A 20,529-nucleotide genomic window follows, 5' to 3' on the forward strand; every position below is an offset into this window, starting at 1 on the left:
TGACTATTTATTTTTTTTTTAATAAAAAGTATGCTGTAAAAAAATCCTCAACAAAATTTTAATTATTAGTTCATGTAACACATTGTATTTCAGAGCAAGCCTTGTTTACACATGCTGTTTGTATAAGCAAAAATGTTTACATTTGGAATTCTTCATAATTTGTATAGAAATTTGAAAGGTTACAATAAACTGCCCTTGATAAATTCTATTATGTTCAATCAGTTTTTTTTCCATTAGTTAAACCAAAAACGTTACAATAATTAGGGAATAAATTAGAAACGTTAGGATTATACTTGGCTATCTGCAAATTGACTACAGCTCTGTGACTTCCTGTAAAGACATATTATATACCATAATTATCAAATTATTGTTCATAGAAATTTCAAATTATTTTCCTGCTTGTAAAGTGTGTTTTAACTTTCTCATTGAATACTTTAGGAACACAATTATTATTCTTCACTGGTCTTCAACCCTTTTTGGAAAAAAAGTAAAAAAGAAATCATTTAAGTTGTGTCTTCCGATGTTCAGCTGATTGTTTTATGTAACTGTACATGTACATGTAATATAGAATTTACAAATAAATTCATCATAGACACCAAGTGATTTTAACGGTCGTAGCATTTGATCTATTGTATCACTGCCTTCAGGTTAAAATGATGTTATAATGATAGTGTGTTCACCCATTATGTTGATACTTGTTGACTAATTTCAATATAAAAAACATACTGCCAAACAACGAAAACGAGATCAAAATACTATAACTGTTGTTCTTTTGAAAATTTTACTAAACATATAGATACTTCAATATATGCCTTGAACTGTTTCCTTGAATTGAAGGTGTAAAATTAATGAGATCACGTTTCTTTAAAAACCTCATGTATTTTGGGTTTAATTTGTAAAAGCGAAATGTAATGATGTAAAATCCATTCAACAAATGACGTGATGTTATTTCGATTCTGAGGTAAGAACAATGACTAAATAAAATATACCTCAAGCCGTTAAGATTGCTGAAGCGACAATTTAAACTTCTGTCAAAAGTGCTGTATTAAGAAGATAATTGATTTTTTTTATATAATTTGCCACGGGTTCGAACATTCATATTGTACTGAAATAATTTTTTTTCGATGATATTTTGTCGGCTGTTGCTACTTGAACGGCTAGCCGGACGAAGAGTACCAGGACTATTTGTCCGACCAATACATGCGCATGTCACTATTTGTGTGTGCGTGTAATATTATCTTTAGCAGCACCAGGGGGTTGCAAATGTTTGTAATCTTTATTGCTAGGGCCCCATCTTGTTACTGGTAATTAAAATTGTTGTTTTCTTTATATTAGTGTATAGTCCAATGTGGATAATGATAATTAGAAAAAAAAATCATATATATTTCCAATTTAAGAAGAGAGAAAAAATTACTTGTAAAACAAACTCGGGTTGTGTTTGATTCATGCATTTTAAGTTAACATAAAGGACTTTGTCTAGCTAAGAAAGGTTGTCTGTAGCTGTCAAAGAGAATTATAGACACCTTGACATAAAGTTATCCATATTTTAAGTGAGAGGTTGAAGATTTTTCTATAATCCTCCCCCATGAAATAAGGAAACAGCACCATTAAAATCTTATTCAGAAATTCCAGGTGGGATTTTATTTAATTTACGTTGGGGTCGGGTGACACGGTGTACTCCTTTTCCCAAATTCCTCTTTTCTTTTTTTCCAGATCACACCTTTGTTGTCCGCCATATTTCATTACCCCACTTTTTATAATTCTATATCCAACTTCCCCACTTTTGGTAACCCCATCCCACTATATCCAATTTCGATACTTGCAAGATTCATTTGCCAAATATAAACAAATTTAATTAGTCAGACATGCAATTGAAAAGACCTTTCTCAACTACTCTTGCATTGAAAATCTTTTCCAACATTTATACAGCTGTAGCAAGTATTGTATCATTCTTTGAAGTTCATTCTATAGTATTCCTTTTGAAATTCCGAAAACGTCAAAATATATCACAAATATTGATATCGCCGTTTTCAGCCATGATCATAAAATTGAAAATCAGTGATCGGATTACACGCGACCTCCTGGTGCTACAGAAGATAATATTACACGCACTTCCGAACGCACATGACATGCGCATTGCAATGACCGGAAACCTAGCTCTGGCACTATTCGTCCGGCTAGCCGAACAAATAGCCACTCCGTATTTTGTCTTTTATCACTAAACCAGATATTCCTTAATTGTGTAACCAAATAAGTACCTATCATGCTTATATAATGCGATTACTAGAAAAATAAATCACAGAGTAAAATCTAGTTTCTTCTTATTTCTTAAGGATGAACTAAGGTGAGGTCTTCGAATGTAAGTCAGACGTTGAAACTCATTGGCTTTTACCCAATAACACCCATTTCGCATTTCATATACGACTTTATCGCTCATAAAAGGTATTTGCCAAAATGTATGCAGATTCTTGATTGTATTCCCCTTTAATTTGAGACTCAAATATTGAATACCAATGCAAATATAAGGTATAAAAATAGATATAGGAAGATGTGGTGTGAGTGCCAATGAGACAACTCTCCATACAAATAACAATTTAAAAAGTAAACCATTATAGGTTAAAGTACGGCCTTCAACACGGAGCTGAGTCAGCCTTTTCCCGCCATATTTTAAATCAAATATCTCGAAAAGGAGCTTCATGACTAATCAATATTTTTAGCTTATTTTGTTCCTTAACTAATGCTCTTCCAACTTACAGTTTCAATTTTAGATTCTTGATTTTTTCAATTTCACCTAAGTACATCCTTAAATGGCAAAACATCTACCTCTTTATTCTTATGTTGACAATGACATTAACATAAAATCAAACATCAAAACATCATAACTTCCCGTCGCTTTTCATTGGTCATAGATCGGGTATAGTCCCTTAAAGACACATTTAAAAAAACCCAGCAAATGCTCTACAGTATTGTATCACAGTTGACATTTTTTCCGGGATTACCACCATGTTTGAATGTGAGTGTAGTTAAATCTCTTTAACTACATTTTTCACAACATGACTTGCTTAAGATTACCCACTATGATGAAATATGATTGTAATCAAACCTCTTTCACTGCCTCGGATAACACCTTTTTAATTTCCCCCTCTATTGTCATTGGTAAGGTGTTTTCATCCCTAGCAACAGCTGAGATTACAATCGTCGAGTGTTGAGGAATATCATAATGGCACACTTGCCTAAATCTTGGTTTCACTTCTCCACCTTATAAATATAACAATTGACTTTAAAACAAAAATTGCGCTATTTCATGCATTTACATCTTAAAATTGCATACATATACATGTATGCTCTATCGGTATGGTGGTTGCAAATACAAAATGGACGACGTTTGATGTTCTTACACAGTACATGTTATCCCTTTCTGGACAATATATAAACATTTGAATTTTTTCCTGAAACGTCGAATACTATTGTAAAATAGTGTTGCAAACATCCCCTTCCATTCACTGTTATTAGTTTCGCAGTTATAATGGAAAAACTGAGGTTTAAACCAAACTAATTATACAAGACAATAAAACAAAAATGTTCCAGCAATATATGCAACGCTTCCCATTTATATGTCTAATAATGATAGCGAGCTATGTTACATGCTGTTCTGTGAACATCTCGATTCAGAGGTCGAATATAAAATATTTAAGCAAAACTTTAAAATACTTACCAAAGAAAGAAAATCGTTTAGTCACTTCTTTATTTCCTTCATTTTCCACTAACAGTGTGTCGTATGCAGATCTTTTAAGAATGACCAATTGGATGTATTGTAAATAGCGACATCTATCGCCTTCACAAGTAGTGTCCCTGATTAGTCTTGCTTGCCTCATATATGACAAAGAATCTAGGAGTAAAACGTACAGAAAAAAGGTTAGACTTTATTCACGCCAAGAAACACTTTTTAAAGATTTTTTATTTTGAATATAATTTTCCTTTGAAAAATGCTTTGTTAATGGAATATTAAGACAACAGAGTTGCTGTCGAATTTTGAGTTCACAAGCAATTTAAGTATTACAAGTCAAAGTGTAATCATGCGATAACTTTGTTCCCATTGAAGCATTGGTGTAACATGTCATTCACAATACGAATTTCACTGTTCAAAATATGTATAAAGCGCATGATAACCTCAATCTACTATTGTTAAACTTAGTGTGCTATTGAAATATGGACTTCTCACTATTAGTTCATTTTATCATAGCAAATTCATTATTACGTTTTTGGAACCACAACACATTATGATTGTTATATTCTGTTGATCTGATAAAGGGAAAACATTAAAGGAATATATTTTGATTATTAAGAACACGTATATTTTCGCTAATCTGTCCGATTTAACAGTCATGTTTTACCTATTTCGTCCATCAGCCTTATAGCAAGAGATGATAATCTTTCAAAGACTGTCATATCTAGTGCCTTCTTCACTGCTTTCTTGAAATGGTTCTCGCTGCCATCAGAAAATAACCTGAACCGCTTTACACGACATTCAGTATAACTATTTCTTCTGTTATCAGGAACTAATGACCCAAGATTTTCTGAAAATAAAACAAATACATCAAACACATTGATAGATCTTGCATCTTTGGTTTGAATTTTTGTTGATTTAATTCAGTCTGGAGAGTCACTTTTTGTGCTTTGATTTCTACACATAAAGTATAATGTGACTAATTTTTCTATCATAGTGTTTCTTTTCTATACACTTACATTAATGTTAGCTCATCATTGTATAACATTTCAAAACTTCGTTTTCAAAGTAATGCTCGTATATATTTACCTCTGCTTGCATTACATATTTCCACACAACATTCACAATTGTGGAATCGCATTTCAGACAAAGGCATCAATGAAATGATAACAGTTTTACATCTGGCTTCAAAGATAAACCTTGGCGGCTCAACAGGCTCTATGAATAAACAGATGTGTCGTGTAAATTCGACAATGAACAATATACAATATTTATTAGCACTAACACATTGATATTAAATGGTCCTAACATATTTATTTTAAATTGAAATGACAAACTAACAATAATAAGATTAAAGTGACACCTAGTGGTAATAACACAAAAAAAAAATGACAGAGAGATCTACAGTTTTTGTTGGAGTTCGTGTTGTTTAGTCTTTTTTGTCTATGTTGTGTTTTGAGAACTATTGTTTGTCTGTTTGGTTTTTTTTTAACAATAACTAATTATACTATTTCGCGCACATATGATGCATTTGTAGTAATGTTGATTCAATTTTTTTTCAATACGAGATTTTTTTCTTATTAATATCACTGTGTATCATCGCCACCGGAAATTGGGTACTAACGAAGCGGAGAGAAATAGAAAAAAAAGTAAACAAGTTAAGAATTCATTCAATTTAAAGCATTTCCACTCATGTGATGAGGGTGCCGCTTAAGAAATGATTTTCTGATATATAATTCTTTAAATTATTAGGCCGAAAAGTACAAAATTGATACAAGATTTTGAGTGATACTCCAAAACTTGCCACTTAGTACCGGAAAATTTCGAGGTCGATCATCCTCTGTCGCCCCATTCTCAAGATATTGAACTGTTTTTCATTATTTTTCCAGACATGTTTTTAGATTATTATAGAGTGGCATCATATTTACTGAAATTTGTTGTCAAAAACATGTTTTTTAAAGAATATGGACAAAAAAATTGTTTGTTTGTTGTACGGCGAATTGAAGAACGTTGTACGGCGAATTGCAAAATAACAACTTTTGTCTGTACGGCGTCTTGCAATATTTTATAATTTTAAGAGGAAATTAATCGCTGTTTAGATAATATCAAGTGACGATATTTTGTTGATATCAAAGCTTTACAGGCTTACAAATATACCAAATGTCTTACTTATCAAATATTATTAAATATATGCCGTTAATTCAGTTCAGAAGGCCTCGTTGCGTACCGCTTTTTGATTTTGTACAAAAAGGTTTTTTCAACCATATTATCCTAAATGCATTTATATATCGTTATACTAATAACGACTGTTGTCTTATTTGTTGTTAGGTTGAAATTGTGTAAGTTCAATTAAATAAACCGTCCGTTCATCTTTTGTTGGTGCTGGCTTTTTTTTTATAGATAAAAACAGTGGAGATGTGGTATGATAGCAAATAAGATAACTATCCATCAGGATAAAATAAAGTGTATGCAAGCAATTATATGCTATCGTACGGCCTTCAACAACGAAAACTCGTACCTTATAGTCGGCTATAAAAAGCACCGACAGAAAAATGTGGAAGGACTCAACAAGAAAACTAACGGCCTAACTCATATACAGTGTAACAAAACAATTTATGAAAACAACAAATCAGATGGAGATGAAGCAACGACAACCATCGAACCACAGGATCGAGAATTCGGACAGACAAAATTAAGAAAAGACTTTGTTTTCATCGGAAGTAAGGAGAAACAAATCATGAATTGCATTTCGAATTAATTTTCTTGTCAGTTTCTTTTTGAAAAATTTCATTTGTATACATCTTAAATGCTGTCAAGCAAATGGTGTTTCTATCTAATGCATTTTATCTTATGCATAATAAGATAGGAGGAGGGGTCCGTTAACATGTTAACAACACCCCAATTTTGGCAAAACAGTTAACAACAAATTTTAAATGCTGATAAGAGTAAACAGCAACTTTAATTTACCCTTTTTTCCAAACGAACCCAAAAGCAATGAAAAGGGCAAGTGCATATCTTCAATGTATTCAAAAGTTTGAAAACCACTGTATAAAGTCGCAGAAATGCCAAGCTCCATAAGGAATCTTTTATAAAGCTGATTAATTTTCAGAAGACACACGCAAGTACCATATTTTTTTTATTGACACATGGTCAGACAATTGAACGGATGGAAAAGCAGACGGAGTGATTGACTCCAAGAAAAAGGACTATGTCATGAATAATCGAAAATGCTTCAAACAGCAAAAGGGAGGCTTCTTCTGGTTATGTATATTGTTTAGTAAATGTTTTATGTCATCAGTCGTAGCAAACTTGGGTTATCGTCATGACGTAGGAAAGTGTAACACCCAGATAGAATGAGTGAATACTGTAGGGCGCGAACATTATTTTTTTTTATGGCGGGGGCTCTTATAAATTATGGTTACATCTCAGTCAGGGTATTCATGCGACTCATTGCTTACATGATTTTATTAAAAGGAATTACGAAGGTTTACTGATTTTTATTTTAAATCATCAAAACCAGTGTATAAATCAGAAAAAAAACATGTAAGGTGTCACAAGTTGAAGCGCTCTTTCATCTCCAAGTCCCAATTGAGAACTCTGATCTGATATAAAAAAAAAGAGCCTTGGTCCATCTTTACATTTCTGAAGTCTTAGACTAGAAAATTTGACATCAATTTGAGAACTTTATAGTCTTCATTTTTCGGTCTCGTCTACCAGGCCACACTGTTTAGTTATTTTACGAATTGCAAATTGAAAAGGTAATTTATTTTTCACAATTCCGTCCAGGTACTCTGGGTCAATATAACTTATCAAACATTCCATATACATGTACATCTGAATTATTTTCATCATAGGACTGACCAGAGTTTTAGCTGGATAAGAAGTGGCCTTTCCTTTTAACGTTTTGGGTACATTACAAATAGAAGGCAGATATAACTACATTGGTTAGACGTATAAAGAGGGGCATGAGATATCCCTAAACATGTTTAACACTGCCACATTTGTTGCACCTGCATGACCCAACTTGAGTCCGTAATCTTTGCTACATTTGTATAATAGTCTTGTATTTATTTCATTTTTTAAATTTTGGTTCATTTATATGTTTCAAGAAACAAACATTGAACTTTTACCCCCTTTTTGTAGTTAAATGATTGCTCACTTTGGAGACAGCTTCAGGTATATCAATACACAGTTACAAGTGTAGTTTCGCATTATAGCCATGGCGAATTTTCTAAATATGAAAGTTTTTGTACACTTGAATTGATTTTTAGATAGTTGAATAATAATATAGCCTTCCTAGTGGGTTTATATGAACACTCAGATTGTTTTTAGCATGTTTTATAAGACATTTTTCGGTTTGAACGTCCATACCGTCATAGATTTAGAAATTTTGTATTGTTTTTCAACAAAGATTTGACGCTCGATCTTTTCAATTTTATGGAAAAAACAGCAGAAATGCATATGATTTTTTTTTACCTTTTGATAGATATATGTCTATGGTTTCAGGAAAGGTATCACTCTTATTGATTGAAATTTTCCTTTGGATTGTGACATATTCAACCCCCTATTTTGCAATATTTGGTATCAAATAAATGCTGATTGTTGCCATGGTTAAACAAACAAAAAAAGATTATATTTCACCATTATTACTATGGGAAATCAAATCTATGGACGATTCTCTTTCCATAAATATACACATGTAAGCCTTATTTATTAGGAAGAAAGGGAAAGAGGGGGTTTAAAAATTATGAGTGTCATTTCTAAGTTTTTTTCCTATCTGTGAATTGACACCCACCCTAGTGCATAATTTTCTCGTTGCGTTGGGTTTTTTCTTCTATTTGTTCGGGCTTCTGTTTCTTTGACATTTTCCTCATTTCCATTCTCAATTTTATCAAGGATTTACTATACTCAAAGATTTTTTAAAGACATGTACAGTTACATATATGCTGTTTATGTCACTCCTTTGCGGAAGCAACGTACAGAAAGAGATGGACAGGAGATTTTAATGTGATTCTTGTAAATAACAGTTAAGATCAGTTAACAGAGAAAATAATGTCAAAAACAGTGAACACTTTAAGTATTAAGTAACAGATAACAGGAATTTCAATTTTAAATAAACAGTTAACAAAACGATTACAGACAGTGGATCGAAAACAGTTAACAGTTTTTAAAATTTATCAGTCAAATAACAGTTTTAAACAAATTAAATCCTTGAAAAGGACAAAAAACAGTTTAATATAAAAGGGTAACCCCCCCCCACCTTAGATATTTGAACTTAATACTTTATTTTCTTTGAAAGGACGGTAAATAACTATTCTAAAATTAGCAAGTTGCCGTACAGCTGAAAACAAGTTGCCATACAGTAAATTTTTCAACACGAGCAAGTTGCCGTACCCTAGACTTTATTTTCTATGGTCTATATTCTTTAAAATACATCTTTTTGACAACAAATTTCAGTAAATATGATGCCACACTTTAATAATCTAAAAACGTGTCTGGAAAAATAATGAAAAACAGTTCAGTATCTTGAGAATGGGGCGACAGAGGACGATCGACCTCGAAATTTTCCGGTACTAAGTGGCAAGTTTTGGAGTATTACACAAAATCTTGTATTAATTTTGTACTATCGGCCTAATAATTTAAAGAATTATATACCAGAAAATCATTTCGTAAGCGGCACCCTCATCAAATGAGTGGAAAAGCTTTAAATTGAATGAATTCTTAACTTGTTTACTTTTTTTTCTATTTCTCTCCGCTTCGTTAGTACCCAATTTCCGGTTGCGATGATACACAGTGAATATGATACCTATAGATAGGAGATTACATTTATCTACTTTTTACGATATCATTTCGAGCTATGTTCAAATGCTGTCTACAAAGGCATTATCATATCTACTGACTATTATTCAATTTATTTAATAGTTTTAATGTACACGTTATATAGCTTCAACACTAAATTTGTCTGATAAAATAAATATAAATGAACATATTTATTTACCAATATCCTAAACTATTGTGCCATAGTTGCATATTATCATTTTAAGAAACTGTACACGACTTGAATGTAGTTACCTTGAGGAATTAATTCTGTTTTATCTGGTACAATTAAATAGTCTTCAAACATCTGAAAAATGAAAAAAATAAATAATTCTAATTAATAAAAACAACAACCCGACCATAGAGAAGACAACAGCAGAAGGTCACCAACAGGTCTTCAATGCAGCGAGAAATTCCCGCACCCGGAGGCGTCCTTCAGTTGGCCCCATAACAAATATATATACTAGTTCAGTGATAATGAACGCCATACTAAACTCCAAATTGTACACAAGAAACTAAAATTAAAAATAATAAAAAAAATAATTGAGTCTACAAAGATTGTTTTGTATGTACATATGTGTGTTTGGTTATTCTTCGTTGGCTAGAGGAGGTAAAGGGGGGAGGATCGGAGTCCACAAAACATATGATACCTGTATCGTGTTTACCCCTCTCCGAGGTCAGGATCAATAGCCTTTGTTAGTCTGGGTTTTTAATTCATTCATATGTTTCGGAGTTATATAAGGCGTTCATTTGTTTATTGTCTGACATAATGCTTACATGTATATGATTGCTTCATTATGAAACATTTTGTATAACGAAAATGAAAATTTTCAGGTTATTACAAATCGTCAAATATGCTATTTTATACACGTAACCTTAAACTAGCTTAAGGTGGTACCCAACACTTTCACTTAAATTAATTTGGCTCGTTTAATTTTCATAAAATTTTGACAAAGTATCTACTTTGACCCTTTAACAAAAATATAAAAGATTCAAAAATTTTGAACCAACCATTTTATCAGAAAAATTACACTGGTTATATAGCAGTTTGACAAACACCAATTTTGATCACTGTGAAGCTTAATACTCCCTTTACAACACAACGTAATTAAAACGTTAAGTTGACTTTACAGAGTTATCTCCCTGTAGTGTTAGGTACCACCTTAAGATACGGAAACTATGATTCTTGTCAAAACGTAACACAAAGAACACCTGATTTAACATGAAAAAGGAAATCAGAACAACCAAAATACACACTAACATGTTTAACCCCGCCACATTCTGTATTAATGTGACTGTCCCAAGTCAGGAACCTGTAATACATAGGTTGTCGTTTGCTTTTTATGCTACATGTTTGTTTTTCGTTCATTTTTTGTACATAAATTAGGTTGTTAGTATTCTCGTTTGAATGTTTTACATTGTTGTCATTTCGGGGCCTTTTATAGCTGAATATGCGGTATGGGCTTTGCTCATTATCGAAGGCCGTACGGTGAATTATAGTTGTTAATTTCTGTATCATTTGGTCTCTTGTGATGAGTTGTCTCATTGGCAAATATACCACATCTTCTTTTTTATATGAAGGATCATTTAGAGTTAATGGTTCATGTCTGATTGTTCCTTTGTAGATTTACAACACCTTTACACTTCATACATCTGTTATACAAACAAGCAAGAAAATACACGTTTGAACCGATCAAATATATCAGCAAAGCCTGGGAACTCGAGCTTGCAAAAAAAGAACCTGCAAATGATAACAGATACTTTTCATTGAGCTAAAAGTAAAACCAGCATAATGAATTAAACGATCAAACTTCATATTCATACACCAGCTTACCTGAATTGATTTTGTATTGTCTGGAAATAATACAACCTGAACTACTTCGAGACTGGTATCATGACACATTCTCCCGAACTTTCTTATTGTATCAACCATTGCATGACATACACCCTTCCAAGGATAGTGCAAGGTTCCAGTACCAAGAACCGGAAAAGCTATTGTTTTGTACTTTGAGTTTGAAGCTAATGTCAGGCAATCAAAAACTGCTTTTGCTAGTATCTGAAAAATGTGAATGAGAGTTTTTTAATTTTAATTCAAATGTCATATGCTGGTTTCTTTCTTTTATCAAAGAGTTTTTCCCAATCAAACTTAAATTTTCATAATTTGACCACACTCGTATATATATTAAATCAACCCAATAGTAAACATTATTGCAGTGTTATTAATGAAATTGTTTATTGTATTTTTAAAACTATACATGAAATTGTTTGTATTTATTATTGATAGATTTCACCTGTAATGAAAAATTTGCATTTTTTGTCCAGGGAGGAACTGAAAAGTGGTAAATAGCTTTGCATTGTAATTTTCCAGGTGTAGTTTGTACAATCTCTCCGTAATCAACACCAGTAGGGTGTTGCCGTCTACAGTCAGACATAATTTCCTCTCCGCCCTCCTGTAGCATGTATATAGATACAGCACCTCTTGTTAGGTCGAGGTCTCTTCCTACACTGTTTACCAGAACATCGGTCTGAAATGGAATTGCATTTACGTTTAAACGATAAGTGTAATTTAAACCAAAAATGTACTTAAAATTCTAATACATGTAACTGTTGAGAATAGACCAAAAAGGCACCATTATTTTCTAAAATTGTATTTTTATATTGCTTTTTTTGATACACCAACAATTTCTGAAGATAAAAATAAGACTTTGTAAATTGGCTCGGTCAACGCGGTTTTCTGGATTTACATTCATCTTGAAAGACTCAGCTAAACAAAATGAAAGTCGTGGATCTATAAACAAGATATATAGTTAAATACTTACGGAGCTCTTAGACCATAAAGGGAACAAAAGTTAATAACCAATGCTTTCAATGGTAAAACTTTTATAGCTGACTATGCGGTATGGGCTTTGTTCATTGTTGAAGGCCGTACAGTGACCTATAATTTTTAATTTCTGTGTCAGTTTAGTCTTTCGTGGAGAGTTGTCTCATTGGCATCATACCGCATCTTTTTATTATATTAACTTCTAGAGTTTTCAATTAAACCAATTTTCTTATTTTATATTAAAAGAGCTAGAGCCTTAGGTTAGTTTCTTAACAATTCAAAATATATGTAGAATTTAAGATAAAACTGTAAAAATCTCATTTTAAACCCACGAGTTTAAACTAAAAGTGTAAATGAAAGTTATGAATATGCGTGGCCATGGCTTAGTGCATTTTAAACTATATTTAGCACACCGTTGTCGAATGAAATAAATGTGTGAATGGAAATAGGGAATGTGCCAAAGAGACAACAACCCGACCAGAGTACTATCACTACAGTCAATAAACAATGTCTTTTCGTAACAATCGTAAGATAAGATTCCTTAATGCCAACCAGTAAATGTATAAATAAACATTGATTTAATAGTGTATGATTACTAGTATTTGAATTAGTTCATTTGTGTTTCTCCTATTCTTAAAGTCATATGAAACCTCAAATTAAAAAAAAATATGCATATGTTTTTTAAAACTAAATGGATAGTTTTCATTATACAACTTGTGTACATATACTTTTTTCTGAGGAAAATTCTTTAATTTGTCCACATTTAGAAGAAGTTTACTTATTTTTAATTGCTTGCTGCCAGGAAGCAATTCGCCGACATATTTTCCGTATGCATAGTGACCTAAGCGTGACCCTCCTCGTAAAAATCCGGTGATAGCAATACGCATGAATTTGTCATTAAAATAAACAATTACCTGATTGTATATGTTAAACACGTGCTACATGCCCATGCTTTTTGTTGATTATTTACTATAAGGTGACAATCGGTAAACTTCGGCTACAAAACACGGCATTTAATGAGTAGCCATATTTGTTAAATCATAACAGACAGAGAGAAAGAAAATTGACGATTATACGATATATTTGCGTAAAAAACGATAAAATCGTGCACAGAGGACTAAGTTTATGATATATACATGCATTGGTTCAAGAATTGGATACACATTATTTTTCACCAGTCACTCGTTTCTTATGACTTTAAAGCTACATGTAGTATTATAATTGCTCTGATACAGTACTGCATTTTGTAGGTAAATGGTCTTTAAGTTAGTTCTTTCATTGGGAAAGATTGGTCACGATAATATTAAATGTCATAAACCAAAAATGGAGGTTATAGCTTGATTTGTTTTATTATTCAACTAAGCTTGGTTCTTCAAGAATTCTAATGTTTTGCAGTATTTTTATTCTAGTAAGAACTATTTTACTTACTTTTTGTTTTTCTATGTTTCCTTGTACCAGTTCGATTTTCAATGAAGTTACTGCAGCTGAACAATAAAGAAAAAAATGATTTTGTCATTTGTTGGGTTTTGTTATTTTTACTTATTCATTTGTTTATTTGTTTTTTTCTGATCATTTAGCATAATTCTTTTTTATTATCAATATATATTGAGTTGTTTTTCTACATTATATTCAACTGTGAACATGTATTAGTATTATTTTTTAAATGTTAGAATAATACAGACAAACGACGGACGCAAAGTAACATCATTAGCCAACATGACTTCTTGAGCAAATTTAGCTAAACAGCGTGTTGCTACAAAATGTACATACGGACTAAAGGTGCAAAGTGTCCAAGTCGTTAAAAGCAAAATTAAAATAAAACCCTTCTAACATTTATTTTCAAACATAAATCATGATAAAACGTAGTATATATTATATCATAAATTTGAAACAAAAGTAAAGCCTAATAGATCAAATAGCCTATTTGTTTGCATAAGACAAAGAAGCATGACATCTGGAATTACACAATAAGCCAGATCAATCTTTTGCAATTACATTTGCCTGTCTTACAACCACCTCGACAGTTGCAGTAAACATGGCCTTGGTCACCACTTGAAGAAAGCAACTGTACTGCTTTCAAGACATTAACCTCAGTGTGCTCTGGTATGTCTAATATAGTCTCTAAATCTTTTCGATTAGATTTGACTTATTTAACCATCATGATTACAATTTCCCCCCTATTTTGTATTTATTTTCGGCAATATTCAGCACAACTTCTCTGATATTTCTACAGTCCATCGGACCTCTGTCTACTCTTTGCATTGGTATTATAACATTGTCGTCTCAAATTTCCAAATCTTTTAATAATCTTTTAGAATTTGCTGTTTTAATCAAAGGGTAAAGTTCATCAACAGTACCATTATACATAATTTCGTCTCCTTTCCATTTTTACACTTTAGTTTTGACTTTTTTGAAGTTTTGCTCATACATTGGTTGTACAATAGGTACAAACATGTTGAAAGTTCATACCTTTAGGTTTTGGTCATCAATTGTTTCTTTAAAGGAATACGATTTGTTGAGAACATCAAATGGGCCAGATAGAATAATGATTTGCACAAGTTATCTTTTTCTCAGTAGAAATTGTACGAGTAATTACTTGTACAACTTTATTTGTACAAGTAATAACTTGTATGATGGCATCATACAAGTAATTACTCTTACAAAGTTTTTGTACAAGTAATAACCTGTACAAAATAATAACATGTACACGACATATACAGTTTAAATGATTGATTGATTGTTTGTTGGTGTTTTAACGCCACTTGTAAGCGCATTTTTGGGCTATTTCGTTGCGGCCAGCTTTTTATTGGTGGAGGAAACCGGAAAACACCACAGTTGTGAACTGATAAAAGCAATCCAATCAATATTTGTTTTGTTTTCATTTTTATTTTATTATTATAACGATAACAAAATTATGTGAACCAGCTACAATACTTTTATTTTAACTTAAACGTTAAGTTATTTGTGTTCTGGTTGTGTTTTTTTGTTTAAAAACGCTTTTAAATGTTCTGAAATCGGACGCACATGTTTCTGAAATGTTGCTAAATTAGAAAAAAATCACATCGTGTTTTTGAATAACTCAATCGAAAAAGGAGGAACATGATAAAATATCTTAACAAATATAAGACCCGAAAACAACAGAAGATGCTTTCATATACAGTACGGTGACCAATATACTAATATTGAAATCTAATGTTGTCAGGTTTTGAACACTGCTGAATATCCCATTGTTTTTTTTTAATTTGTTTTAATAAACTTACGAGTTACTGCTCTATTTGGATCCTCAAACATTTTCGACAAATCATAGAAGTGCAGGAAAGGTAGCCCTGCTTTGAATGTGTCCATCAGTTTTATTATCACTGTTATATTCTCATTACAGACATAAATTGTTTTTATACTGGTAGCCCTACTAACGTATGACTGTATAGATGTACAAAAGTTTTCTGCAAATATTTCCGGATTGTCACTGATAACTTCCGAAGGGATGGCTAGAGTATATAATTGTTTTTTGTCTACTGCACTCAAAAGGTTGTCGATATTTCGCCCAATTAATGAAGATTTGTCCTTTGTATGTTTTGATGAAGGTGTTAAAACAGAAAAGTTTGCCACCATACAATGTGGGAGTCCGTTTGTTTCTGTGCTCATGGAAACAGCTATAAAAGTTAGAAAAACATAGATTACAAAAGTATAAAAAAAAGTTATATTAATATCGAATTTGCAAGCTGCCAACACGACATGTATACACAAGAAATTCCAGTACATCGACAAGCCTTTAAGACGTACTCGACTTTTCGAGAATTCGATACACCTGAATGCGACTTATCAGGTGTAAATATGCATTGATCAACCGGGAATTCTCCTGAGACCGAGTAATTACTTCGACTCATCCGGGAATCTGCACAACCGGTCTCGATACAACCGAGTTCGACCCAACGAGGTTCGACTATATCATTATACTAACCTTGATCTGCTGACTGCGAACATATAATATGTTTGTTTGATTGACATATCACATCAGCAGGTACTTGTTCAGCAGATCCATGGTAAAGAACAACAAGAAAATCTTTCATCGGATGGAACCATTGTGCAAACTGCTGCCTCTTTATCTCGATACCCTCAATTGATAGAGTACACTTTAATTCACTCTCTAACCTTCTCGTAGCGTCCTGTAGTTTTGTTTTAAGTCTGGTCGGATTATCAGATTTCACAATCCATTTCATTCTGCGTTGGTTTCCAACGTCGCAAGTGTGGTCGTAAGGTGGATCTTTTAACTTTCCATAATCATTGCTGACTTGCATGTTTGCGGTTGAAGAATACAACTGACTTGGTTCCTTTGTCGCATGGACACCTGTAAATGATCTGCGGGGTATACACATGATAAAACAGAATGAGGCACAACGCTTATTTATTTTATAATTTATTTCATTTAATTAATAGTTATCAAAGGTACAAGGGTTATAATTTAATACGCCACACGCGCGTTTCGTCTACATAAGACTCACCAGTGACGCTCAGATGAAAATAGGTTTAAAGCCAATTTAAAACAAGTACAAAGTTGAAAATTAAAAAGTCAATGTATTCATGTATGCCTATATCATTATGCACCACTATTAAAAACACTTTATAAATTGAATTCGTATGAAGTGCTTTCTGAATCTACCTCCATCAGGAATAATCAAATGCGATTTGTAAAATCTTCTATGACCAAAACGAGCATACAATTATAGCTTAATTCGTCTGTATTGTTATCAGTTTCTTTATGCATTTTTTTTTCATTCTAAAAAAATGTCAGTACATAATCTTTGCCTAGTATTTGCGACAACACGGATTTTAGACCTTTGTATTCAATGTCATGAAGCTTTCATATAGCATGTTAAAAAATTGCTTAGTTTTCTCCTAATAATAGTTAAATGTACATTATTGCCAATATATACTAAAAATATCATCAGAACTTTCATATCTATTTTTATAATTGATTAAAAGCGATTATTAATGTCCCAATTCAGGAATATGACAGTTATTTTCCATTTGTTGATGTATTCCAGATTTTCGTTTTGTCATTTGATAAAGGACTTTTGTTTTAAATTTTTCTTGCAGTTCAGTATTTTTTCTCTTTCAAATTGTACTGATTTAAACGAACCTGACATGTCTACATATTCCTCATTCTGCAATTGTAAAGTTGGAGAAATCTTTTGAAAGTGAGAACCTCTGTAATGCTTCTCCTCAGCCAACCACAGTTTTAGTAGAATCGACTTAGTGGCAGCTACAAAAGTGCATTCTGGAAACTGTTCATATACCAAATACTTGCTTCCATTTTCTCTCACTACCGTGGTAAACTCATGACTACTGGTAAATAGCGGAATATTTTCATAAGGTGTTGTATTTGTAAAAGCTGTGCTTACAAAATTTTCTTTCACGACAGCTGTGATCGAGGTTTGGATGAGTGAAGAATTACTAAAAACCCAAAGATGATTATTGGTGATGATAAATTCTGGTTTAATTCTCTTGGGCAATGCTGTTTTAAGTAAGTCCATCGACATGTCACATTTCAAGAGTTTTAAAATAAATGGATCAAGCTGAATCGCGACCGAAAGTGAATTATTACTTGCTATCCGTTCGATAGCTGAAACAGCTTCAGTGATAACTGTTTTTCTGGACAAAAAACCAACTAAATGGATTACATCATGCCCTTGAAAGAAACCTACGGTTGAATCCTTTATATATTCATTGAAAAATTCAAACAACAGTTTAGAGACTAATTGTTTTGGCAAACTGAATAGAACCAGTTTGTCGCCCTCGTCATTCCATTTCGATTCAATTTCACTGAAAGCATATTTCAAAGATTGAGTTTTTAACTTCACGTTTATCATTTCGTTTTGGTTACATGATAACGTGAGACATTTCAACATCTCAGATTTTGCAAATGCTTGTTCTAGCAGCTTTTTATGATATTTTACAAGGAACTGCATTTTGACGGGAGACAATGATGAAGACAACTTGTTTTGCTCAATAACTTCCCCGTTATCAATGGCCAAAACTGTTTTAGTCCAAGCTAACTGCCATGGTAATATGAAATCCTCTTCCGGTATGACACTGTTGTCAGTAGATATAGGCAAATGTGTTCCTGCAATTATGAATCTGACATAAGTAAACAATAACTGCAATTGTTTTTATCCACGCTCATTGGACTCTGGTTATGAGCCGTCTCATTGGCAATTACACCACATCTTAATTCACTATTCACATTGGGATTGAGTGCGAATTTGAAAAACAGGTGACGCACGCATATCTGTAGACATTTATCCTTTTGATGAAACCAGTTTTGTTCCAAATATAAAATACTGAAACCGTTGTTTGTATACAACATTTCACGAAATCGCTATAACTAATCATTCGTTCATGTTAATTAGTCGACAATCGTATTTATAAATGCATGCAAAAACGCACCTTTTACTTTCTTGAAACTTTGAATGTTGTGAATGGGAAGATTGAAGCAAGTTATTTGTCTGAATGTAACAGTTTTAAGATATTAGTCCTAATATTGGTATAAATGATTACTGATAGAAAAGGCAAGTAGGTGACTCGTGTATGATTTTGGTATATTTGTATACAGACTAGGGAACTTGATGTGAACGTGCAACTGAATATAGGAAATAAATAAAGCCCAGAACATAAAATGTAAACAATATTATATACTCAGTGGCAAGCTGTATATTTCCAAATCCTTGGAAAACTGACGTAGTTAACTCAGTTTTCAAAGGTCATACTTTACAGTAAGTTGATACAATGGCTTTGTGCAGACAGATACTATACACAGATTTAACATGTTCAGGAGAATTCAGATATATATTTACCTATTCAATTGAATAGGTATGCGACAGTTAACTAGATAATTAAGAGTAAAAGTATTATGACGCTGTTCAGTAGACATGGATTTAGCGAACACATACCCATGTCACAAAATAGATTACTGTTGTAACATGTTTGATAATTTGAAGACTATATTGGAAACAGTTGGCAGTAACAGCAGAAATGTTATTGATAGGTCCTTCGATCTTATCGTTTACATCATTTGTAGTTCAATAAAATAATTTTAAATTCTTCTGTTACAATATCATTTTAATTCGTGTGCTGTTTATAATGGAAACATAATGACTTATTGATACCCAAACATGTAGAGTAAAGACGAAGATAACAACATAATATATAAGTAATACAAATCAAAAACTTATAAGGTATGCAATACCTGTCGGTGGCGTCCATGTTTCCCTAATAGGAGTGTAGTCACCACAGTGACTCTCATCTGATGAATCTGACCAATCCCCAGACATTTCTTTCTTCTATGTCACGTCACTGGTCTGTTTAGTGATCAATAATATTGGCTATGTAACAATCAAAATTATTAGTTAAACATTTAAATTATGTTTAGTACAGAAATAGCAAATTAATCTGAATGGTTGAGTATAGTTAGTGTTTACAGTATATCGTGGGATTTTATCCTATGCAGTGACTGCACTGAGGGATCACAGTTGCTGTCCTAATATAAGCATCAGCAATAATGGCACGATGCAAATGTTGATATTTCGTCTAAACTTATGTCATAGCGGTTCCTTAAAGCTTGAAGTTATATTCCATTTTCAAATTATAAACTTTTGCTGATCTTATTTTTTTTTGAATTGTAACACCACAGATGTTACATACGGACCAAATTTGTCACACCCATCCGAATCATTTATTATGTTTTCTTATTGTATAGGCAGATTCTTTAACTTTGAGCTTAAGTTACGTTTGAGTGATCGGATCATGTATATTATTTGTGTTTGTATGTGTATGTGTTTTATTGAAAGTGTATGTTGTTGGCTTCCGATTAGTTTACTCCTTTTTAACGCTTTTGGTTCAGTATGTTACAAATACTTGATGCTTTAATTCCTACAAAATACAACTAATAGATTTTTGTTCATCAATTTCTAACATAAATTGAAGAAAAAAACAAATTATTATTTTTGGAGTATAAGTATACCTGCTAAAACTAATTGGTCTAATTCTGAAATGATGATTCATATTCAGCATGTTCAGCTCATAAGGAATATCGAAATGTCTCATCCACTTCTAAATTAAAGTCATAGTTTTTTTTGATTGATAAAAATTCAAGTAGTGAACAAAA

General features: G+C 32.3%; 1 protein-coding gene across 1 annotated transcript; it reads right to left on the minus strand.

Moving 5' to 3' along the window:
- LOC143056903 (uncharacterized) lies at positions 1 to 19,732 on the minus strand. Its single transcript, XM_076230082.1, has 13 exons — positions 19,612 to 19,732; positions 17,506 to 18,489; positions 16,327 to 16,713; positions 15,626 to 16,018; positions 13,794 to 13,849; positions 11,836 to 12,069; positions 11,379 to 11,600; positions 9,800 to 9,851; positions 4,817 to 4,945; positions 4,395 to 4,577; positions 3,716 to 3,889; positions 3,104 to 3,258; positions 1 to 330 (listed from the first exon to the last, which is right to left on the minus strand). The coding sequence occupies exons 1-13, from the start codon at positions 19,694 to 19,696 to the stop codon at positions 313 to 315; spliced, it is 3,072 nt and encodes a 1,023-aa protein (XP_076086197.1). The 5' UTR covers positions 19,697 to 19,732; the 3' UTR covers positions 1 to 312.
- Positions 19,733 to 20,529: the final 797 nt, after the last annotated feature.

Source organism: Mytilus galloprovincialis, chromosome 13 (genome assembly GCF_965363235.1).
Source record: "Mytilus galloprovincialis chromosome 13, xbMytGall1.hap1.1, whole genome shotgun sequence".
NCBI lineage: Eukaryota > Metazoa > Mollusca > Bivalvia > Mytilida > Mytilidae > Mytilus > Mytilus galloprovincialis.

Excerpts from the sequence above, each read along its gene's own strand:
- LOC143056903 (XM_076230082.1), bottom strand. The coding sequence starts at position 19,696 with ATGTCTGGGGATTGGTCAGATTCATCAGATGAGAGTCACTGTGGTGAC. Across the intron at positions 16,019-16,326 it reads TTCGCAGTCAGCAGATCAAG|CTGTTTCCATGAGCACAGAA; the intron begins GTTAGTATAATG and ends TAACTTTTATAG. Across the intron at positions 11,601-11,835 it reads ATGCAAATTTTTCATTACAG|ATACTAGCAAAAGCAGTTTT; the intron begins GTGAAATCTATC and ends CACATTTTTCAG.